This window comes from Scyliorhinus torazame, chromosome 9 (assembly GCF_047496885.1).
Source record: "Scyliorhinus torazame isolate Kashiwa2021f chromosome 9, sScyTor2.1, whole genome shotgun sequence".
Taxonomy (NCBI): domain Eukaryota; kingdom Metazoa; phylum Chordata; class Chondrichthyes; order Carcharhiniformes; family Scyliorhinidae; genus Scyliorhinus; species Scyliorhinus torazame.
Genome location: NC_092715.1, coordinates 82427228 through 82452326, shown reverse-complemented (window position 1 = coordinate 82452326; position 25099 = coordinate 82427228). Strand labels below are relative to the sequence as shown.

Here is a 25099-nt window from a genome sequence, read left to right as displayed (position 1 = left end):
GTTCTGATTGATATTCATTGGCACAGGATTTGGCACAATTAATAGACAGGATTTCAATCAACGTCTAATTAAAGATCCTGCCCTTCAAAGAATGAATGCATAATTACACCTGAAAATATATTAACCAGATTCATTTATTTTCAATATTTCTGTCGATACTTCACAATTCTTTAATGAAATTTCAGAAGGGAAAAGGGCAACTGATTTGAGATTTCATAGGTTTTACCTAAATAGAAAACATTTGCTTGCATCATGCTTTCTGTGAAGTGTAGCAGTTTCGGTATAATATTCATCCTTCAGGAGAAAGGGAACACACATTATCGGGGCATCAGCTTGGAGAAGCCGAACAGAGCACTGGAATCCATGACAGGAGAGCTGTGGTAGCACACTAAATAACTCAACCGCAGAGAAATAATACTACGTCGGGGAATCTGGGCCAGGAAAAGTAGAAGTGCAAGGTCAGGAATCCAGGAAAGGTGGGAAATAACATCAGGGAATTGGGGCAACAGAGCAGGGGCAGTAGAAGATCAAGGAATAAGAGCAGGAAAATAAGAAATAGGACTAAGAATAGACAATTTGACCCCCTGAGCCTGCTCCACCATTAAGTAATATTACTGCAGATTTTCTACCTCAAACTCCACTTCCCTGCCAGCTCCCCATTGTGATGATACGTGCCTGCATGCATTATAATATAAAGATGCTCAGAAGAGCAAGGATTAACGTGCGGCTGGAAAGTACCACGGCCAAAAATGTGAAGTACGTTGTCACATGATCAGAGAACAGTCTAGAAAAGACCCTGTTCGCAACTAGCCTGCATGGTGGGAGCAACACCATACAATGTCTCGCCAATGAGCCACCGCCATCACAGCATAAAGAACCCATATTATGACACCCATAAACCTTGAGGAGAGGTGCAGATTAACATCAGGTATCCAGGGTAAGAGAAGACGAAGAGAACTTGAGGGAATCGGGAACCTTTAAGCTGGCCTTTATATCCCTCTGCTAGATTTTAAATCGATATTGAATGTCTTATACGCAACCATTCAACAAAATGGAGAATTTTACCACAGGCATATTGCTGACAATGAGTGTGATTTACCGGCCGCGTCATGCCGGAATTGGGGCAGGACGCGGCTGGTAGATCCCGCCAGGGGTCTTTTCTGGAATCCCCAACGTCTTTGCGATTCTAACGCGATCTCGTGACACGTCGCGATCTGGATCCTGCCCAGAATGACCCTGGCTACCGGGATCAACTGGCCTTGCCAAGGAGACCCCAGCCGGCCGCCATTTAGCACTGGTTCCCACAAACAGGGAGCTGGTGGAACGAAACCTGGGAGGGTCTCCCAGATTAATGGAGGCCCCTGGGTGGCAGGTATCTGGGAAGGTAACACCCTGGCACTGATGATGCCACTTGGGCACCATGGCGCTGCCAGCCTGGCACCCTGGAAGTGCCACATTTGCACCCTGGTGTCTGGGTGCCACCCTGGCCCTGCCAGCGTGTCCTGGTGGCACTACCCAGATGACAGGGGTGCTGCCAGGGTGCCAGGTTGGCAGTGCCAAGCTGCCATTTTTCCCATGCTGGGCATCGGATCCGGGGGTGCCCTTCCCGCATGAGGTGGGATGCGGGGCGGGGGGGCTCGATGACCCCCAACTGTTAAGTTGGGGCATTGGGAAGGTCCAGGTGTCCCGACGGGTGGTCGCATTCTCATTCTGCACTGAGGAGTGCCGCTCGCAGTACTCCTCATTGCAGGAAATAACGCTAAGTGCGGTCTCGAGGGGGGGGCGGGGGGGTGGTAGGGGGGTGTTGTTCCCTACCGGGGCCCAAAACCCCAACAGATTGCCGTTAGATGATGGGGTAATTCCCGTTGTTACAAGCGCTGAGAATGACCCCTCTAATCCTGCCCAAAATGGAATCTGTTTTATTTTGGCTAGATCGCACCCAATGTGACTGCCGCAGATTCGTGTGAGCGGGGAATTGTGACATGCACCATAATTGACTGAGAGTTACTTTTAAATTAAAATTGAGCCAGAACTTGTCCTACATATTTGGGCGCTGTCCTATATTTCTCTCATACAATTTTGAAAAAGGCTAGTAAATCTGGTAAAAGACATTTCTCTTTGGATGAAAGCTCATCTCACCCTGCAACATGAACTCTGTTTCGTTCCCCGGATGCTGCCAGCCCGGTTGAGTATTTCTAACCTGTTTTATTTTTTTAATTAGATAAATTTCAGATTTCATCGATATTGATGAATGAAATTAATTTGATGGCATAGCTTAAATGTGTGCAGACTCATTGACCCAGAATGGTCAGGCACAGATCGAAACAAAATCCAAAAGATTAAACAACCCACTGGAAGCTCGTTCAAGAATTGTATCGACCTGGAAACAGCTATTATTGAAATTTGAAACCAGGACGTTGATTGCTTCTGAGAAGTTCATGAGATGGGGAGAGGGGTAGGGGAGCAGAAAACAACACGCAAAAAGGTTGCGCAGAGAATCACACAAGTCGGTCAATTATAAATAATTTGAATTTGCTTTCCGCCTTGAAAGCTGGCAGATTTTATATTATTTCATTCGATTTGACTTGATTTATGCGGAAAGGTTGCAGGCATGCATATGTATGCATGAATAAATTTATAATAATGAGTCCAGTGAACAAAGGCACATGTCGTCCTCTCATTGGTTCTTCATAAATTTTGCAACAGTGTTTTGACAATCTGTTCTGAAAATTAAGGTCTATACACGTGAGTTTTCAGGAGAAATGTGCAAAGTGTGTGAGGACGGCAGTCGGATGATAGCAATATAGAGAAAAGCTGTAGAAAAAACATCAACTCCAGTCTGCAGATGTTATTAATGAATAATCGAAATTTCACAGTATCACAACGCCCCCAGGTCCGAAGAAGTCATCGTGAAGAATGTTAAATGAGCACATATTTGAATGGAAGTATCTAATTATACATATGTCTGACAGCCTGTGTCTCCTTACGTTTGCGCTGCTTGCACTAATCATCTACATATGACTGATAAATTCTTCATATTGTTCGAACCACGTTTAGAGGGGTGAACTCCCTTCTCTGTTTGTTCCGCTCCTGAGTCGCGGGGGTATGGGGGAGGACACCCCCTCCCGGTGGCCGTCAAGGTGAAGGTCGCGCTGAACTTTTACGCCATGGGGCCCTTCCAGGCGCCGAATGGATCTCACAGATATTGGTGCAGAGGTGCATCAGCGATGTCACGGAGGCCCTATATGGCGACTCGGCACAATATATCAACTATGTGAACCGGGCCCACCAGGGTGCCCGAGCAGTGGGGTTCGCCGCCATCACTGGAATGCCACAGGTCCAGGGGGTGGTTGACAGGATGAATGTCAAACAACAAAGAACAAAGAAATGTACAGCACAGGAACAGGCCCTTCGGCCCTCCAAGCCCGTGCCGACCATACTGCCCGACTAAACTACAATCTTCTACACTTCCTGGGTCCGTATCCTTCTATTCCCATCCTATTCATATATTTGTCAAGATGCCCCTTAAATGTCCCTATCGTCCCTGCCTCCACTACCTCCTCCGGTAGTGAGTTCCAGGCACCCACTACCCTCTGCGTAAAAAACTTGCCTCGTACATCTACTCTAAACTTTGCCCCTCTCACCTTAAACCTATGCCCCCTAGTAATTGACCCCTCTACCCTGGGGAAAAGCCTCTGACTATCCACTCTGTCTATGCCCCTCATAATTTTGTATACCTCTATCAGGTCGCCCCTCAACCTCCTTCGTTCCAGTGAGAACAAACCGAGTTTATTCAATCGCTCCTCATAGCTTATGCCCTCCATACCAGGCAACATTCTGGTAAATCTCTTCTGCACCCTCTCTAAAGCCTCCACATCCTTCTGGTAGTGTGGCGACCAGAATTGAACACTATACTCCAAGTGTGGCCTAACTAAGGTTCTATACAGCTGCAACATGACTTGCCAATTCTTATACTCAATGCCCCGGCCAATGAAGGCAAGCATGCCGTATGCCTTCTTGACTACCTTCTCCACCTGTGTAGCCCCTTTCAGTGATCTGTGGACCTGTACTCCTAGATCTCTTTGACTTTCAATACTCTTGAGGGTTCTACCATTCACTGTATATTCCCTACCTGCATTAGCCCTTCCAAAATGCATTACCTCACATTTGTCCAGGTTAAACTCCATCTGCCATCTCTCCGCCCAAGTCTCCAGACAATCTAAATCCTGCTGTATCCTCAGACAGTCCTCATCGCTATCCGCAATTCCACCAACCTTTGTGTCGTCTGCAAACTTACTAATCAGACCAGTTACATTTTCCTCCAAATCATTTATATATACTACAAAGAGCAAAGGTCCCAGCACTGATCCCTGTGGAACACCACTGGTCACAGCCCTCCAATTAGAAAAGCATCCCTCCATTGCTACCCTCTGCCTTCTATGGCCTAGCCAGTTCTGTATCCACCTTGCCAGTTCACCCCTGATCCCGTGTGACTTCACCTTTTGTACTAGTCTACCATGAGGGACCTTGTCAAAGGCCTTACTGAAGTCCATATAGACAACATCTACTGCCCTACCTGCATCAATCATCTTAGTGACCTCCTCGAAAAACTCTATCAAGTTAGTGAGACACGACCTCCCCTTCACAAAACCGTGCTGCCTCTCACTAATACGTCCATTTGCTTCCAAATGGGAGTAGATCCTGTCTCGAAGAATTCTCTCCAGTAATTTCCCTACCACTGAAGTAAGGCTCACCGGCCTGTAGTTCCCGGGATTATCCCTGCCACCCTTCTTAAACAGAGGAACAACATTGGCTATTCTCCAGTCCTCCGGGACATCCCCTGAAGACAGCGAGGATCCAAAGATTTCTGTCAAGGCCTCAGCAATTTCCTCTCCAGCCTCCTTCAGTATTCTGGGATAGATCCCATCCGGCCCTGGGGACTTATCTACCTTAATATTTTTTAAGACACCCAACACCTCGTCTTTTTGGATCACAATGTGACCCAGGCTATCTACACCCCCTTCTCCAGACTCAACATCTACCAATTCCTTCTCTTTGGTGAATACTGATGCAAAGTATTCATTTAGTACCTCGCCCATTTCCTCTGGCTCCACACATAGATTCCCTTGCCTATCCTTCAGTGGGCCAACCCTTTCCCTGGCTACCCTCTTACTTTTTATGTAAGTGTAAAAAGCCTTGGGATTTTCCTTAACCCTATTTGCCAATGCCTTTTCATGACCCCTTCTAGCCCTCCTGACTCCTTGCTTAAGTTCCTTCCTACTTTCCTTATATGCCACACAGGCTTCGTCTGTTCCCAGCCTTTTAGCCCTGACAAATGCCTCCTTTTTCTTTTTGACGAGGCCTACAATATCACTCGTCATCCAAGGTTCCCGAAAATTGCCGTATTTATCTTTCTTCCTCACAGGAACATGCCTGTCCTGTATTCCTTTCAACTGACACTTGAAAGCCTCCCACATGTCAGATGTTGATTTGCCCTCAAACATCCGCCCCCAATCTATGTTCTTCAGTTCCCGCCTAATATTGTTATAATTAGCCTTCCCCCAATTTAGCACATTCATCCTCGGACCACTCTTATCCTTGTCCACCAGTACTTTAAAACTTACTGAATTGTGGTCACTGTTACCGAAATGCTCCCCTACTGAAACATCTACCACCTGGCCGGGCTCATTCCCCAATACCAGGTCCAGTACCGCCCCTTCCCTAGTTGGACTGTTTACATATTGTTTTAAGAAGCCCTCCTGGATGCTCCTTACAAACTCTGCCCCGTCTAAGCCCCTGGCACTAAGTGAGTCCCAGTCAATATTGGGGAAGTTGAAGTCTCCCATCACCACAACCCTGTTGTTTTTACTCTTTTCCAAAATCTGTCTACCTATCTGCTCCTCTATCTCCCGCTGGCTGTTGGGAGGCCTGTAGTATACCCCCAACATTGTGACTGCACCCTTCTTATTCCTGATCTCTACCCATATAGCCTCACTGCCCTCTGAGGTGTCCTCTCGCTGTATAGCTGTGATACTCTCCTGAACAAGTAGCGCAACTCCGCCTCCCCTTTTACATCCCCCTCTATCCCGCCTGAAACATCTAAATCCTGGAACGTTTAGCTGCCAATCCTGCCCTTCCCTCAACCAGGTCTCTGTAATGGCAACAACATCATAGTTCCAAGTAGTAATCCAAGCTCTAAGTTCATCTGCCTTACCCGTAATGCTCCTTGCATTAAAACATATGCACTTCAGGCCACCAGACCCGCTGTGTTCAGCAACTTCTCCCCGTCTGCGCTGCCTCAGAGCCACACTGTCCCTATTCCCTAGTTCTCCCTCAATGCTCTCACCTTCTGACCTATTGCTCCCGTGCCCACCCCCCTGCCATACTAGTTTAAACCCTCCCGTGTGACACTAGCAAACGTGTTCCCGCCTAATATTGTTATAATTAGCCTTCCCCCAATTTAGCACATTCATCCTCGGACCACTCTTATCCTTGTCCACCAGTACTTTAAATGTCCCTCTATGAGCACCAGCGCATGATGCGCCAGTCGTCACAAACCGAAAGGGGTTCCACCCGATGAATGTGCAGCTGGTGTGTGACCATGAGCTGTCCATCATGCACGTCTGCAACCGATACCCGGGCAGTGTGCATGACACCTTCACCGTGGCACACTGAACAGTTCCTTTCACCTTCGAAGCGCACCACCAGCTGAGGGGTCAGCTCTTCGGCGACAGGGTTATCCACTACGGTTATGGTTAATGACGCCTATCCGGAGGCTCCAGGCTGATGACTGGAGACTCGCTATAACGATGCCCATGCCGCGACAAGGGGCGTGATCAAGTGGTGCATTGGCATCCAGAAGATGTGGTTCAGGTGTCTGGACCACTGTGGAGGGGTCCTTCAGTACAACACTGGGAGAGTCTCCCACATCATGGTGGCCTACTGCGTCCTCCAAAACATTGCACAGCAGAGGGGCGATGTGCTTGAGGAGGGCGATGAATGGCAGTCCTTGTCCGATGAGGAGGATGCGGAAGATGGCCAGGATGGACAGGGCATGGGGCCTGGGCAGGCACAGGAAGACACCATACAGGATGCGCTAATTCACTGACTAGGGGACCTGGCCCTCGGCACAAGCGTCCCATCCCACCTCACTCCACCCACCCCACCAGCACATACCCCCATAGCCCCCCCCCCCCTCCCCCCCCCCCCCCCCCCGCCCGGCCAAAACCCCCACCCTCACTCCTGCAAACCTCTCCGGGGGGTTTTACTACGGGGTGCAGGCCCTGGGTTGCAAATATCAGCAGGCCTGGTCCATGGGACGGAGGAGGATGACGACTCACTCGGCGATGAGTTCTGTTGCTCTGCATCGTTTGACAACATCTGACTTGTGCCCACGGTAGCACTTTCCAACATCCACCTGGGTGATCCCTGCATGTGAGCTGGCCATTCCATCACACAGTCCCACCGAAACCTTTGGGTGGTGGAGATGGGGACGGGGTGCGGGGCGGGGGTGGTGTTGCGGGTCCGGTTGAGAGGTAGGGCAGGGTACTGGGGCGATGTACGGTGTCCTACCGAGGGGACCGGCCTGTGCCCACCTCCACCATCTCCCATGTCCTCCCTTACCCCCTCCGCAGCCAGCCCAGCCCATCCCTCACACCCTTTTGAAAGAGCACCGAGGCTGGGTGTGACTGGGCCAAGCTCTGGAACGCCACTGCATGTCCAGGTGACCCTGGTACATAGCTGCCTGTGATGGGTCATCCCTGTCCTGTCAGCAGGAGCTCACTTGGTTGCCCCATGCTGAACTCTGCCCAGCGAGGGCGAGTTCCACATCATCACGTTTTGCAAGGTCTCTTTAGATCTCGCGAGGCGTTCCGAGCATCGTAAATCTCGTGGGAGGCCTCTCACAAGATTTAACTGCCTTGCTGCATCACCAAGTCGGGTGGGGTGAGGCCATTCAATTGCACCATGTCTCTCCACAAAACAGCTTGTGTTGTTCGCAAATTCAACATCGTAGCTGATGTCGGCCTTAGCAAAAGGGTTATTTTCAAATAGTACTTCATGCCCAGCTTATGACATTATAAATGAATGTGTAATGTAAAATAGTAATTCATAACAAAAGAGACATATTCACTTCTCTTTTCTTGTGTTCCTCATTTGATTCCAGGTGTTGTGTTCCCATACTTTCCACGACTAGGTCGCTACTACATGAATTTTATTGAGGCTCAGAAGGCTTGTGAAGATCAGGATGCAATTGTTGCTTCATTTGAGCAGCTTTATGATGCATGGCGAGCAGGAATGGACTGGTGTAATGCAGGCTGGCTGAGTGATGGGTCTGTGCAGTATCCTATCACCAAACCCAGGGAGCCATGTGGAGGAAGAAATACAGTTCCTGGTATCAGAAGTTATGGTTACAGGGATCATGTGAAGGACAAATATGATGTGTTCTGCTTTACATCGAACCACAAAGGTATGAAATTCAAACGTTCTGCTCTGTCCTAATTATGTCAAATTTTGATATGCTAACAAACATGGATCAGTATAAAGGTTCAGTCTTAGTCAATCGATCAGATGGAAGTACTGAACAGGTTCACTGTAATTCCCCACTGAAAGGGTAAGTCTTCTACTCCTTCTGGTGTAGCAATGGTATTGGACTGAGAAAAGATTGTTTTCTTTGCCTGGAGGTTGCCTCTCCCTTCCCAGAGCTGCATGTATCAGAGGTTTACAACTTTGCCTGTAGGCCATCCTGCATTGATGAACTGGCATGTGGCCACATTTATTATTTTATAATTTCAAAGCTATTCAGAGGGTGTCTCCATCTTGAGGTGCCTTCACATTATCAGCAATACCCAACTCTCCCAGTGGGGATGCATGACGACATCACTGCAAGGTCTCCTTTTTTTCCTATTAATTCTTGGGATGTGGGTGTTGTTGGATAGGCCAGCATTTATTGCTCACCCCGGAGTGGCTTGCTAGGCCATTTCAGAAAACAATTAAGAACCGACCACCTTATTACCAGGAAAGGATGAAAGTTTCCCTTCCTTCAAGGGCATTAGCGAACCAGATGGATTTTTACAACAATCAACAGTGGTTTCATATCATCATTAGACTTTTAATTCCAGATTTATTTTGACCAAATACTAATTTCACCTTCTGCCCTGGGGCAGAAGCAGGTGAAGAAATAAATACAATGATTATAACTGGAGGAAAAAGAACTAGGGAAACTAAAGGGACTAAAGGCTGATAAGTCCCCTGGCCCTGATAGGTTGCATCCTTGGATATTAAAGGAAGTAGCTACAGAGATAGTGGCTGCACTTGTAATCTTCCAAAAATCATTAAGTTCTGGAAAAGTTCCAGAGAGTTGGAAAACTGCAAATGTAACACCCTCATTCAGAAAGGAAGGGAAACAAATAGCAGGTAACTATAGACCAGATAGCTTGACATCTGTCATTGGGAAAATGGTAGAGTTCATTATAAAGGATCTAAAAGCAGAGCATTTAGAAATACATAATTTAACAAGCAGAGTCAACATGGCATGAGGGGGAATCATGCATGGCAAATTTATTATAATTCTTTGATGTGGTATCAAGCAGGATAGAAAAAGGGGAACCAGTAGATATAATATACTTTGATATCCTAAAAGCATTCAATAAGGTGCCGCACAAAAGGCTACTTAATAATTGTTTTCACAGATCTGTGCAGAAATCATCAAGACATTTTATTTGTAATTTTGCCCTCACAGCTTGTTTCCTCTGTTTATTTATCTCTTCAGGAAATTGCATAACTGGGATTTAGTATCATTCTGGTAGCCCTTGTACTTCCGGTCTGTTCCCAGGGCCTCAATTTTCACTCCACCATGTGAAAGGACTGGATGACGCATGGAGGTTGCATTACATCTGGGACTGGATTCCCCAGTCCCTCAGCCGTGTGTTTCCCGGCAGGGGTGCTCTGCCAGTGGGAAATGAGAATCCCAACGTCTGGCGAATTCCATCCTGAATGCAACAGAGCCAGACGTTTCTTCTCCTTTTCACTTGTTGTTATGCATATTCAGCATAATTAGATGCCAAATTGATTGGACTTCCTATAGCACCAATCATGTGTTGGCATACGAACATTACTTAATTATTCTTTCACCTGCATCCTACTATATTCTGTACACATCATGTAAAATGCAACAAAAATTGAACCTGAATAGATTCATCTGTTTTTTTGAAAGCAGTTTTATGTAAAGAACAGCAAATAACTGGTTGTAAGTTGAAGGCAGCAATTGCAGCTGTGATATAAGCTGATGTCCCCTTCTCTGAACTTGTAATATCATCAAAAACACTCAATTGAATTGCCACCTTGTAATTCCCTCAAATCTTTGTCCTAAACTTGCTTTTACTGCAGCAGAAAATAACACAGTGAGATGAACGAAAATCGTTTGGGTTAAGGATGAGTAATTACTTAAATTCAGGGCGAATTCAGATCCCAAACCTATTATTAGTTTGGATTTTAATGCTAATATAAGAGCAAGGGAATCCACTGCCAGGCTGTCAGGGACCTACAAATAGCTCCCCTCAGTATGGTTCCCGTCGGGGACTTAAACTGACTGCAAATTGCTAAGCTGCAAAAAGAAATAAACCCAGGGAGTCAGTTTAAATAAGGAATGTGTCACATTATAGGAACATAGAAACAGGGATAGGCCATTCAGCCCATCGAGCCTACTCCCCCATTCAATACGTTCAGGGCTGATCGGACACTTCAATGCCTTTTGCCACACTATCAACTACAAATAAAGAAAAAGAAAGATTGGACAAGTCTTTCGATCAATTTTAGAAACAGCATCACCCATTATGCAAGATTTTGCTGGATTACCACCCCAATATTCAGACATTATTTTAATGGAGGTGGGCTGAAAATGGGCCGGGGATCCATTCTGCCAGTCTCAATTGTGCAATTGTCTGATCTGTCCACGAGATGGATTTGGGTGGGTACTCCTATCCTGCAGGTAACTGTAAATTAAATAAGCTTATAATACTGGAGGAACATCATATAGTGCATTCTCCATCACATTACTTCAGTAACTTCTCATTCTCCTGACTTGAGCAATATAGATGGAAGTATAGCTTTGAGAAGGGAGAGGTGAACAACTCATCGCAAAGTACCAAAGAACAAAGAACAAAGAACAAAGAAATGTACAGCACAGGAACAGGCCCTTCGGCCCTCCAAGCCCGCGCCGACCATACTGCCCGACTAAACTACAATCTTCTACACTACCAGTCGCTGACCTGCCCTTGCAGCCACAGAATTGGCAAAGTTGGTCCAGTTCAGATGCTGTTCATTGGTGATCCTCAAGATGTTGGTGATGAGGGTACGATACAATTCGAACATAGAACATACAGTGCAGAAGGAGGCCTTTCGGCCGATCGAGTCTGCACGACCCATTTAAGCGCTCACTTCCACCCTATCCCCTTACCCCAATAACCCCTCCGAACCTTTTTTTTTGGTTACTAAGGGCAATTTAGCATGGCCAATCCACCTAACCTGCACGTCTTTGGACTGTGGGAGGAAACCGGAGCACCCGGAGGAAACCCACGCAGACACGGGGAGAACGTGCAGACTCCGCACAGACAGCGATCCAGCGGGGAATCGAACCTGGGACCCTAGCGCTGTGAAGCCACAGTGCTATCCACTTGTGCTACCGTGCTGCCCCTAAATGGGCAGATAGCCTTTCTCTTGCTTGTGATAAACACTACGCAGCACTTATGTGGTGTGACTATTGCCTGTCACTTGTCTGGCCAACCCTGGACATTATCCAGGTGTTGTTGTAGTTTAGCATGGGTGCTTCTGTCAGAGAGTTGTTAAAATGGAACTGAGGACTGTGGAATCATCGACATTAGTTAATAATAATTAATAATGGGGCAGCATGGTGGTGCAATGGTTAGCACTGCTGCCTCACGGCGCCAAGGTCCCAGGTTCGATCCCGGTTCAGGGTCACTGTCCATGTGGAGTTTGTGCATTCTCCCTGTGTTTGCATATGTTTCACCCCCACAACACAAATATGTGTAGGTTAGAGGTTCGGTCGATTGGTCACGCTAAATAGCCCTGAATTGGAAAAAATTAATTGAGTACTCTAAATTTATATTTAAATTTTTTAAAAATAAAAATAATTAATAATCTTCATTGTCACAAGTAGGCTTACATTAACACTGCAATGACGTTACTGTGAAAAGCCCCCAGTCGTCACACTCCGGCGCCTGTTCGGGTACACGGAGGGAGAATTCAGAATGTCCAAATTACCTAACAGCATATCTTTCGGGACTTGTGGGAGGAAACCAGAGCACCCGGAGGAAACACCCACAGACAAACAGCACCTGTTGCTCTTGATGTTTAGCATGTTGGTAACCCTGTGTATTCATATCTCTCATAACTCATTGTAAGGCCCATCTGCTGTGGGTGACCTTTTAATGAGGATCAAGTAGCTTATTTCCATTGACTGTTTCACTCGCCACCTAATGCAAGTCCAGTTATGTCCTAGACGACTAGACCATATCAGACAGTGTTTGTGCGACTGAACCATTTTTTGTGTTGGCTTTGAAGGAACAGCAGCATAATGGTAATGTTACTAGACTACCACTACCATCGTGCTAAATTTCAATCAGATCCAGCAACTCAAAACTGGGCATCAATGAGGCACTGTGGGTCATCAACAGCAACAGAATTATATTCAAACATGATCTGTAACCTTATGGTCTGGCATATCCCCCAGGGACGAACCCGGATATAATGAACAGTGCAAGATAGCATGCCAGGACCAGCGCCTGCCATACCTAAAAATGAGGTGTCAACTTGATGAAGATACAAGACAGGACCACTTGCGTGCCAAAGAGCAGATTCGATCTAAGCTCTGCAGTCCTGCCTCATTCAGTCATGAATGGTGGTGGACAATTAAACAACTAACTGGAGGAGGAGGCGCCACAAATATTCCCATCCTCAATTGGGGGTGCCCAGCACATCAGTGCAAAAGACAAGGCTAAAGCATTCACAATAATCTTCAACCAGAAGTGCTGAATGGTCGCTCTATCTCAGGCTCCTCCGGAGATCCCATACTGGTCTTCAGCCAATACTCTTCACTCCATGTGATATTACAAAATAGCTCAAGGCATTGGATACTGAAAAGGCTTTGGATCCTGACAACATCCTGGCAGTAGTACTGCAAACTTGTGCTCCAGAACTAGCCATGTCCCTAGCCAAGCTGTTCCATTGCATCTGTATGGAAATGTGGAAAATTTCCCAGTTATGTCCTGTGTGCAAAAATCAGGACAAATCCAATCCAGCCAATTGCTGCCCCATCAGAGTGTTGGCAGGGATCTTCTACGGTGCTATCAAGCAGCTCTTACTCACCAATAACTTGCTCACCAATGCTCAGCTTGTGTCCTTCCAGTATCATTCAGTTACCGATCTCATTGCAGCATAGGTGCAAACATGGACAAATGAGCTGAACTCAAGCGGTCAAGGGAGACTGACTACCCCTGACATCAAGGAAGCATTTGACCAAGTGTGGCATCAAGAAGCTCTAGCAAAATTGAAGTCAATCGGAATCAGGGGGAAATATCTATGTTGGTTGGAGTCATGCCTGGCACAAAGGAAGGCAGTTGAGGTTGTTGGAAGTCAATGATCTCAGTCCTAGGACATCACTGTAGGTGTTGCACAGGGTAATGTCCTAGGCCCAAGGATCATCAGCTGCTTCATCAATGAACTTCACTCCATTATAAGGTCAGAAGTGAGGATGTTCGTTGATGATGGCACAATGTTCAGCACCATTTGTGACTCGTCAAATAAATAAAGTCAGTGTCCATCTGCAGCAAGATGTGTGCAACATTCAGAATTGAGCTGATAAGTGACAAGCAAAATCCACACCACACAAGTGCCAAAAAATGACCATATCCAGCAAGAGAGAATCTAACCATCTCCCCTTGACATTCCATGGCATTGGCATCGCTGATTCCCCTCTATCAATATTCTGGGGATTACCATTGATCAGAAATTGAAATGGACCAGCTATATAAATACTGAGACTATGCGAGCAGATCAGAGACTGGGAATTCTGCGACATGCTGCACAATTGTTCCTGGAAACTGTCCAAATACAGTCTATGAATTCTTCCACATGGTTGCCTCTTCCAATTTGATTTTCACAATCCACATAAAGGTTAAAGTCACCCATGGTTTATGTGTTGCCTTTTTTATGTGCCTCTTTTACCTCCTGATTAATTCTCTGTCCTACAATAGAGCTACTGTTAGGGGGCATGTCAACTATTTCCATCAGTATCTTCTTCCCCTTGTTATTTCTCACCTCCACCCATTTGAATTCTACATCTTCTGATCCAAGATCATTTCTTGTAATCATACTTATTCCATCTCATACTAACATAGCTACCCCACCACCCTTTCCTTCCTTTCCTGTCATTATGAAAGTCTCATACCTCTGAATATTTAGTTTGTGGCTTTGATATCCTTGCATCCACTCCTCTGTATTGGCTATAAGCTCATACCAATTAATTTCAATTTGTGCTGTGAATTCATTTATTTTGTGATAAATACTACATGCATTTAAGTAAAGAGCCATTAATTTTGCTTTTTTACCATTTTTCCATCTTTGACCTGATTTGCTACTTTTTAAAATAATGTTTATACACTCTGTTCCTTCCTTTCACACTCTGGGTATCATAATTTAAATTATGAGGCAGTTTTCCTCATCTTTAGGACTTAAAGATATGAGACTTTACAGGGTCTTCCAGTGCCAATGTAAGTTTCAGCTAATTTTAAGTTCTTTCCGTGAAGCCTGAAAATGAAGCACCTCATCTGTATTACTTAGTAAAGCCAGAAAATGCGAGATAAACTCAACAGGTCTGGCAGCACCTAGAGAAAAAGAATTACATTTTGAATCCGTAGGGAAGCGTGATGTATTATATACTATAAAAGAGGGGGTGGAGCAAAGTAGAAGGTTAGTGATAGGTGGTAGCTAGGAGAGAGGACAGATTGCAACAAAGATGTGTAAGGCATGAGGCAAAGGAAGTGTTGGTGGTGATGTGAAGGACTGGAAGGTGCTGATAATGGCATAAAGGTAAGATGGAAGTAAGATGGTGTTAAATGGAGAACAAAGGTCAGTGTTCAGTGAAGGTGTTATGACCCCCGAGTTAGTGCGCGGTCAATTGACATGGAGTCCCAATTGAATTAACCAATAATTCTTCAAAAAATAGCCGATGTCTTTGGTCCTTGGCTGCCCCATAATTATCGTCACCTGGCTGCCCAATAATTATCGTCACCAGGTTTGTAAATTTAACCACAATTACTTTTTTATTTATAACAAGAATATGTAGCAAATGCAACTGGCTAACTATTATCTAATTCCTATTCCCCCACGTGAACCTGCCCCTATCCACTGCACACATACTTACACAAGACAAGCAAACACAGAGAGGAAGAGAGGGGTGAAAATCTGTCTCTTGGCCAATTCAATGGTCACTAGCCAACCAATTGAACCAAGTCCCACCCCATCTATCGGGTGCCACAAAGTCTGAGTCCTGCTGCTCGAAAACTAGCACCATATACTATGTTTCAACATTTTGAATTCCTCATTCTCTCTGCTGCTTGACTTAAAGGTAAATGTCCATTAAGCATCCATGGATCAAAATGATAATGTCAATAATAAAGGAAGGGGAAACAATGGGATCAACAGGATTGATCCTCACAAAAGCCACACGTTAGAATAAGTGACAGAAAGCCCAGCAGGGGAGGGTGGGTGCGGTTTGTGTTGGGACAAAAGATTATGTTGCATAAGAAAAAGAGCCAAGATGGAGGAGAAAGGTCTCAGCCTAAAGTTGTTGAACTTAATGTTGAGTCTCGAGGGTTATATCGTGCCTAATTGGAAGATGAGGATTCTCCACTCCCGCGCCAGTTGGGAGAATCGCCTGGGCCGCCAAAATTTCCCGGAATGCCGGTCCGACGCCCTCCCGCAATTCTCCCAAGCGGCGGGAACGGCCCCGTCGAGTTCCGCAGGCCAGAGAATCGCCGGAGACACCCAAAATGGCGATTCTCCGGCACCCCTGCTATTCTCAGGCCCGGATGGGCCGAGTGGCCAGGCCAAAATGGCGGGTTCGCCCCGGCACTGTCCACACCTGGTCGCTGCCGTCGGAAACAGCGCGGGAACGCTGGGGGGGGGGGGAAGGGGGGATCCTGCACCGGGGGGTACCTCAAATGTGGCATGGCCCGCGAATGGTGCCCACCGATCGTCGGGCCGTCCTCTCTGAAGGAGGACCTCCTTCCGCGGCCCCACAAGATCTGTCCGCCAGCTTCTTGCGTGGCGGACTCAGAGAGGACGGCAACCACGCATGCGCGGGTTGGTGCCGGCCAACCCGCACATGCGTGGGTGACGCCAGTTATGCGGCGCCGGCCGCGTCATCTATGGGGCACCGCCTTTACGCGGCGACAAGGCCTAGCGCGTGTAGATGACGCGGCCCCGATCCTAGCCCATTGTCGGGGCCTGAATCGGTCGGGGTAGGGGCCGTTTCACGCCGTCGTGAACCTAGAGTGCATTCACGACGGCGTGGGCACTTCGGCATGGGAGTGGAGAATCCCGCCCCGGGTACTGCTCCTCTGGTTTGTGTTGGGGTTCTTTAGAGCATTGCAGCAGGCTAAGGACAGACAGAAGGGCATGAGAGAAATAAAAGACAAGCAATAGGAAGTTTGGGGCGTGCTTGTGAACTGAGTGAAGGTATTTCTCAAAGTATTACCCAGTTTGTGTTTAGTCTCCTCAATGTACAGGAGACCACATTGGGAGCAGTGAATACAATAATCCAAATTGAAGGAAGTGCAAGTGAAATGTTGCTTCCCCTGAAAGGAATGTTCTGGGCCTTGAACTATTAGAAGGGAGGAGGTAAAGGGGCAGGGTTACACCTTCTGCGATTGCATGGGAAGGTGCCGTGGGAAGGGGATGATTTGGGGGTAATGAAGGAGTGGACCAGTGTGTCGTAGAGTGAATGCTCCCTGTGGAATGCTGACTGTTCGGGTTAGGGGAAGATGTGTTTGGTGGTGGCATCATGCTGGATTTGGCAGAAATGGTGGAGGATGATCCTTTGAAAGTAGAGGCTTGTGAGGTGAAAAATGAGGAAAAGGGCGACCATGGTTCTGGGAAGGAGGGGAGGGGGCGGGGGCAGAGGTGCGGGAAATGGGTCAGGCCTGGTTGCATGCCCTGTCAACCAGAGAGTGGGGGGAGGAGGGGGAAACCTCGCTTTAGGAAAAAGGCAGACATGTCAGAAGCATCACTTTTGAAGGTGGCGACATCGGAACAGATGTGACAGAGGAAGAGAAACTGGGAAAATGGGATGGAGTCCTTTCAGGAAGCGGGGTGTGAGGAGCTGTAGTCGAGATAACTGTCTGTCGTGGGGCTGTAATGAATATTGGTGGTCAGTCTATCGCTGGAAATGGAGACAGAGAGGTCAAAGAAGGGACGGGATGTGTCAGCGATAGACCATGTGAAGGTGAGAGAGGGGTGGAAACTGAAAACAAAATCAAGAAGTTTTTCCAGGTCCAGACAAGAGCATTAAGGGGCACCTTAATCATCAATGTAACATAAAAAGAGCTGTGGGAGGGGGCGTGAGTAGGACTGGAACAAGGAATGTTTCACATGCTCCCCAAAAAGAAAGGCAAAACTGAGGCCCATGCAAGTACCCTCAGCCACACCTTTTATTTGCCAGAGATGAGACAAGTGAGAGGAGAAATTGTTGAGTGACAGAACAAGTTCAGCTTGGTGCAGGAGAGTGGTAGTGGACGGGGATTGTTCAAGCCTCTGCTCAAGGAAGAAGCGGAAAATCCTTAGACCCTTTTGGTGGGGAATGGAGGTGTAAAGGAATCGAGTGTCCATAGTGAAGAGGAGACAGTTAGGGCAAGGAAGCTGGAAAGCATTGATATGATACAAGGCATCAGAGCAATCATGAATCGCGATGTGGAACATGTCTTGTTTTGCTTTTACTTGGTAAAGAAAACTTTCTACTGGTAATGGAAGTCATTCAAATTTGGCAAAAGTTATTTCCTTTGGGATCTTGGCATAGCAAATCAATGGATTTGTATTTGCTTTGTTTGGCAACAGATTAAGTTAGGCAACCACTGAGGATTGAACACTATATTGCCCTAATCAACAGGAATCAGAATGAGTGCATTGTGCACTTGTAATCTCCTTTAACTATTGAAGACAGGAATAATTCTGTTTAATTATTGCTGTTTTTACTCTGATCAGTTTTGTTAGCTTAATTTTTTACTTGATTGGCCTTGGAAATCTGTGGCCATTAAAGTCAGTACGATAGCTATGAATCCATTCGGGTGCAGGATTCGGTCCCAGCTTTAAGGTAGAGTTTTGCCAGGAGAGACAAGATTCCACGTTCCCCACAAGACCATCAATGACAGGGAGGATAGAGCTGAACCAGGAGCAGTGTTTTCTTAAGCTTCTCCTAGGTCTGATTCAGTTCGCAGCACATTATTGATGCAGGTACACTTTGTTTTTAGGAAGTGTATATGGCTGAAAGGGGTATCAGCAAATGATACCTTGGAATCTATGCTGGGGCCAATGTGAAAGGGGTGGGAACCATTAGGCTGGGATTTAAGTAGCAGTCGTTCTAAGGCAGTTGCTGGGACATGTAAATTGTTCTTCTGGGGTTGAGCACAGGACCCCTGTCTTGTCAAACTACATAACCGCTGGCAGTTCCAAAGCCTTCGATGGGGGCCTCGTGGATCAATCCCAATATCCAAAAGCCCATACGTAACTGTGGGATCTTTCCCCTGACCCCGTAAACATGAGCAAGGTCAACAGCAGAGTTTTATGGCAGGCATGAATCTGTCATTATTGCCAAGATTAGATCCCCACAGATTTGCAAGACCTTTGCATTTTGACAAAGAAAGACATGAGCCGAGAAGAAATGTATTGCACCACAAAGCAGTAAATGTACAACACAAAAGGGGCCTATTTAATCTGTTGTGCCTGTGCCAGCTCTTTGTGAGAGCAATCCAAAAATGATCTCTTCTCTCCCATAGTCATTGCCCTTTGCTTCAAAGATCTATTCATTCTTCCCTTAAAAGATGAAAGAGTCTCTGCCTCAACCAATTCCTGTGGCATGGAATTCCTCCTACCCATGCAAATTTCTGTATAAAGAAATTTCTCCTCACTTGCCTGTTCACTCTGTCAAATCCCTCCCTAATTTCTCATCCCTGGTATCATTCTGAAAAAGAATGAAAAATGTTTTTGGAAGGCACAATTTAACTCTTTAAAAATCATGTGGAAAAAATGCTTCATGGTTAATATAAAACACCATGGGGCTGAAAGTAGCCATCTGTTTATAATTACTTGTTTGCAGTACTTTATAAATGGTATTAATGCATTATTATTTTCTTCCAAATCTAAGGGAATAGGAATCCAGGAATTCAGCTGCATTGTGGGCAAAAGCTGACCTATACTTCCTGATAAAAAGATTTGTACACTTAGTACTAATTAAGCTAGATACAATATTACAAACAAATGTCAGGAGCTAGGTAGTTCTGAACATCATGAAATACGATTTCTAGCAAGATCCAAAGAAGTTAATAGTAACCATCAGTAATTCCTCAAACGCCATGATGTAACACATCCTGAGTATCAATGTACACCTCAGAATAATTTGTGATGGTAGCCCATTTTGTCCTGTAACAAATGTAGTCAATTAGGGATGGAAATATAAGAACATGTCTCCAACCTTCGAAAATGTGCACAATGCAAACAATTTCTATCCCTAAATCCCTTTCTAAAGACCAAGCATGGGCAGGGAAGGAACAAGAAGGGGAAACAAGATCAGGAAATTATTGTTGTTCAAAAATAATCAGTGGCAGGTTTAAGTAGGATGAGGCCCTTAAAGTACTCCAGCCCAAGTGGTTTTGGTCATTCCTGGATATATATTCATTCATTTCCATGAGTATTCTTAAGAAACACAAAATAATCATGAATTAACAATAATTACATCTCCATATAGCTGAATGATCTACATATGAAAGCAGGATGATAATTTTTATACATTGAATTAGATTAGCTAAGCTTTGTGTGTGAACCAATGTCTCCACGATGTTATATACTAGACCCTCCAAAACCAACTATTTGAAATGCTTCAAATATGCAATCCAGATGGCTAGATTAATCACATTTCCATCACCAGCTAGCTGCCTGATAAGTACGAAAGCGATGTAATTATAGGATGTGTTGTGATTGGTGTTATGCCATTCTCACTAATGAACTTGGGTTTCTCAAAATTGCACAGAGGAAAATATGTCTCATTAATTGGTGGGTGTAAAATTTGATCAAAATTAGTGGAACTGAAATCGATGGATTTTCTGACACACTTTTACAATTAGCCAGGGATCCAATTGCACTGTGTCACCTTCATATGTCAGGGATTCTGAGGCACTTTTAAGGATTGGAACATCCACCTCAGAAAGAATGAGCCCTAGGAGGGATCGACAAAGAGGGAGAGCCTCACAATGCTGGATGTTCCCCTCATTCCTGGTGTCAGCGCAGTAGCAGTTTTCATTGGGCCAGATTTTCCAGCCCTTCCCACTGGCAGGATTTTCTGGTCAAGCCCAAGTTGACCCCCCTATCACATGCTCCCAGGCGGCAGGATGGCCGAGCCATGAAAATTGCCATTGACCTCAGTGGGACTGGAAGATCTCGTCAATGTCCAATGACGATCCACCTCTGCCATAGGAAAATACGTTGCCGTGGGAGAGTGGGGGGGGGGGGGGGGGTGAGGGGGGAGATACCTGGAGAATTCTGGCCATAGATCCAGGCAAACCACACCCGATTAAAGTTTTTAAATATTGCCTGTCAGTGCAACTGCTTTGCAAAGGGGACTGTAGAGATGCATCAATGTTCTTTTCCAGAGGGGGACAGAACCCCTGGTTCTGGAACAAGTAAATTGTGTCTCAAAAGGTGAATATTGACACCCCTTCGTGGCACATCTGTCCCCTGTTCCCATGCAAATGAATCGACCTGCCCCAATCCGTTCTGCAGCAGCACTCTGCGGACGATTCATCATTGAATGTACATTAATCATATTGGAATTTATTCATCTATAAATGGACAATCTAGTGCTGTGTGCCTTCCATTAGAATTTCCATGCCCAATGACTTTGAAGAGCCTGACCCTGAGAAGAATACCTGGTCTGCTGGCCAGTCCAATACTGGAGGCTCCATGAAATGCGAGTGACTGGTCAATTATTAACCATGGCCTGGAATACTACATGCCTGCCTGATTTATGCATTTCATTTCTGAGTCCGCCACAGAGATACAACTGGGTTTTGAATTTCCATTGTTTCATCTTGAAACATCCTGATCTCATGATTATTGCTTACCTTACTTCCTAATAGAATAATCACTTTGCTCTTTGAAAAACAGGCAACTGAGCCCTTGCTAGATCAACATCACATACCAGGAGCTCCTCATGAGTGGCAGGATGATTAGCACACTGGATCATAAGATGTGTAAAAGTATTGTCACCATGGCCAGTCATAAATGGATGATTTCGAAAAATATATGCATTTATAGCACGCAATGCTGTCTACCAGAACTGCAGACTTGTAACATTACCTACAGAACATCCTAAACTTGCTTAGGTCCCTGACATGTGTCTACACTTGCAACACTGTTAGTAGATTAGGGGTTTTACCTGGGAAATTACACCAAGGCATTCTTGCAAGTTCAAAGAGTGACAACAATGGGCAGTATTTAATGGAGGCAACGGGGGTGTCCCGTCAGCTGGAGAACAGGCGATGGCCCCCCATCACCACTTTTCAGAAAGGCCAGTCACATTAAGTGCCAATCAGCAGTGGCCCTTCCATGGGATCAAAGACCCCAGGAGGAGGAATTCTGCTCACCAAGAGCTGCTGCGCAATCAAGAAGCTCTTCATTGCTCAGCAGTGCCATTGTGGAGGTGATGGTTTATTCCGGTACTACAGCCACCCATGTCCGAGGTACACCATGAACCCAGGCATAGATGAATGATGGCAGGAGGGAGATCATGAGATGGGGTTGCTGGGCAGGGGTGGGAGCGGTCGGTAACAAGAGCAAGGGGGGCAGGCACTGAGTTTTTTAAATGAGGGACCCCCAAGTGCTCACAATCCGCCAGCTTTTGCTTTTCAGGTCAAGCGGAAAGCTAATATACTGGTAGAAAGAAATGTCCTTAATGACATGGAGTGATTGGAGATTCAGCTGTCTGCCAACAGCAAGCAGGAGCTGCCAATACCAGGAGTCATTGTAGAGTGAAGGGAAATGGGAAAAGTTATAACAATCCAATCCAGCTGGAATGATCTATTTGTTTGGAATTATGGTTTTGTTGATCAACGTCTATGGGTTCTCAGGCTATGTTTCCTGTGTATAGATCCTGTAAGAATCAGGAGTAGTATCTTTAATGTTGTAACAACTGAAGAACAACATATTAAAAGAAGCCAAGAGTATTTCATTGTGAAAAAATAATGGAAAATAATTATTCTGTACATTTTCTAAATTGCTGTTTTATAATATTTGGATAAAATTGAATTATTTTTAGTGGGTAAAAATGTGCATTTTGTGAGAGCTGTACAATAGCTAACCCTTAAAGTTGTGCATTCCTCTAACCAGTTTACCATTTTTGAATTCTTCTTAGGACGTTTCTACTATCTGATTCACTTTAGAAAGCTGACCTATGGCGAGGCTGTTCAAGCCTGTATTAAAGATGGATCAAGGATTGCTAAAGTTGGCCAGATGTATGCAGCTTGGAAATTACTGGGCTACGACCGCTGTGATGCGGGCTGGCTAGCTGATGGCAGTGTTCGTTATCCAATCAGCAGACCCCGAAAGCGGTGTAGTGAAAGCGAGGCAGCTGTGCGCTTCGCAGGCTTCCCAGATAAGAAACATCGGTTATATGGTGTCTACTGCTTCAGAAACAACTGATAATTCATATAAAAGCTTAGATGGAGACAAGTGTTATTTTAATTCTGCACATGTGAAGGATGTACTTTCAATGATATGAACTCAAAACATGTTACCAAAACTGTGATAAAACTATTTTTACTTACTGTACAATGCCATTTTCATACAAGCCAAAAACATTTTTCTTTGTTGTAATGTATCGTACAATCATTAAATGTTAAAAATAATATAATTTTTATAGGAAGCTATACCAAGAGTTAGCACCATTTTGCTTCTTTTTAAAGTAGTAGTTAGCAAAAGTTACTCTAAACATTGCTCTGACTGTACCTAATAGAAATTTCAGGAATGGGTGGAGCATGCCATAACTAGACCTTGTCAAAAGATGTATGGCCATTCAATTACAAAATGGGCATTTCTCAGGCAATCGTTCAATCTTTTTGTCAAATATACAGAAACATTCAAATTCATCTTTTAAACTACCTAAATTCCAGTGTGTTTCTGACTCCCCAAGAAAGTTGGACAAAGCTTTGGAGAAGCCTAATGCTAAACTTTAAATTCCTGCAACATACTATCAATTTGTCCAACTTTTTATATCTGATTTGGCTGCCATTGATGATGCATGCTTTTGCAAAACAATTAGATGTTGAACAATTTAGAAAAATCCTGCACCATTCTGGTTTTGCCGGATTTAGTGATAAGTCATACTTGACGAATGTGCTAGTTTTAATCCCTAACATTTAATCGCAGTTATTGTTTCCAAAAAAAATTTAAAACTTGATATTGGACCTCTTTCTCCAATGGTGCTATGTCGCTTTACACCATATTTGGTAGCAACATTTTAAAGTCAGTAAGTGGTACTGTGTTATGCTAACATGTTAATTTGATGAACAAGGAAATGTTTTCTGAAGTGCCCACAAATGCTTTATGAAATAGCATTCAGGATATAAGCATTTTACTGAGTCCTTTAAATAAATCCAAAAACAAACTCGAACAAGTTGAGGCCACAGAATGGCTGCATTACTATAACAATCCTCACTGTACCCACATGCCAGCACTGCTGCTTCGCAACACCAAGGACCTGGGTTCGATTCCTGGCTTGGGTCACTGTCTGTGCAGAGTCAGCACGTTTCTCCTCGTGTCTGTATGGGTTTCCTCCGGGTGCTCCGGTTTCCTCCCACAAGTCTCGAAAGGCGTGCTTGTTAGGTGAATTGGACATTCTGAATTCTCCCTCAGTGTACCCAAACAGGCGCCGGCGTGCGGTGACTAGGGAATTTTCACAGTAACTTCATTGCAGTGTTATTGTCAGCCTACTTGTGACATTAATAAAAAAAAGATTAGAGTAAAATCTTAAATTCAGCGTTAAAATTGCAAAACTGAACATGTGTTACTGCTTATAGGGCCAAGAAAAGTATGTTTATAGTACAATCACAGTTTAGTGTCAAGAAAAAAATAATGTAAAAGCAGGCTCAACATGTATTCCCTTCCGGCTATGATACAATTTTTTCCAATAAATTATTGTCACTTAATTTCAAAATTTTTGTTGTTAAACACAACTGTTTGTTGAACACTTAATAGTTTTCTCTCTCCCTGAACAAGTAATTGTGGTTATTGCACTGAATAATGAATTGTCTGAGAAATGCAACATCTTCTTCAAACTCTTCATGTCATCATAATCAACTGAAGGTCACCTGTGTATTTAAGAAGGCTGCGTTTATTTGTGCCTCGACACAAGGGAGAGCACATCCTGCAAATGTGCAGATGCGGGGCGCAATTTAATGGCCTCGGCGCACCTGACTTGGTGACACGACAAGACCGCTGAATCACGCGGAAGACCTCTCCTGAGATTCGCAACACTCAAAATGCCTCACAGGATTTAATGAGATCTTGCGAGACGTTGCGATTTTGATCGCGCCCTTGCTGGGCCGGATTCTCACAGGGCCTAGGAACTAACGGCCTCACCTGGGACACATCGCCATGGCGTCATTTAGCACTGGTTTCCACAAACATGGGCCAGGCATAACAGCACCTGGGGGGGATCACCCAGGCCATTAGAGACCCCTGGTGTTTGGGGACAGGGCAAGGTGGCACCCTAGCACTCCTGCTGGCACCTGGGCACCTTGGAACTGAGCCTGGAACC

General features: G+C 45.3%; 1 protein-coding gene across 3 annotated transcripts in view; it reads left to right on the top strand.

The window, feature by feature from the left end:
• The window catches only part of LOC140429354 (hyaluronan and proteoglycan link protein 1-like), a 176769-nt gene extending 152273 nt beyond the window's left edge, over positions 1-24496 (top strand). For all 3 annotated transcript variants that reach the window (XM_072516220.1, XM_072516217.1, XM_072516219.1), the window contains exons 4-5: positions 8165-8467; positions 22697-24496. In XM_072516220.1, coding sequence (XP_072372321.1) covers positions 8165-8467; positions 22697-22983 — 590 coding nt within the window. In that variant the 3' untranslated portion in view covers positions 22984-24496. The remainder of the gene's footprint in view (positions 1-8164; positions 8468-22696) is intronic.
• Positions 24497-25099: the final 603 nt, after the last annotated feature.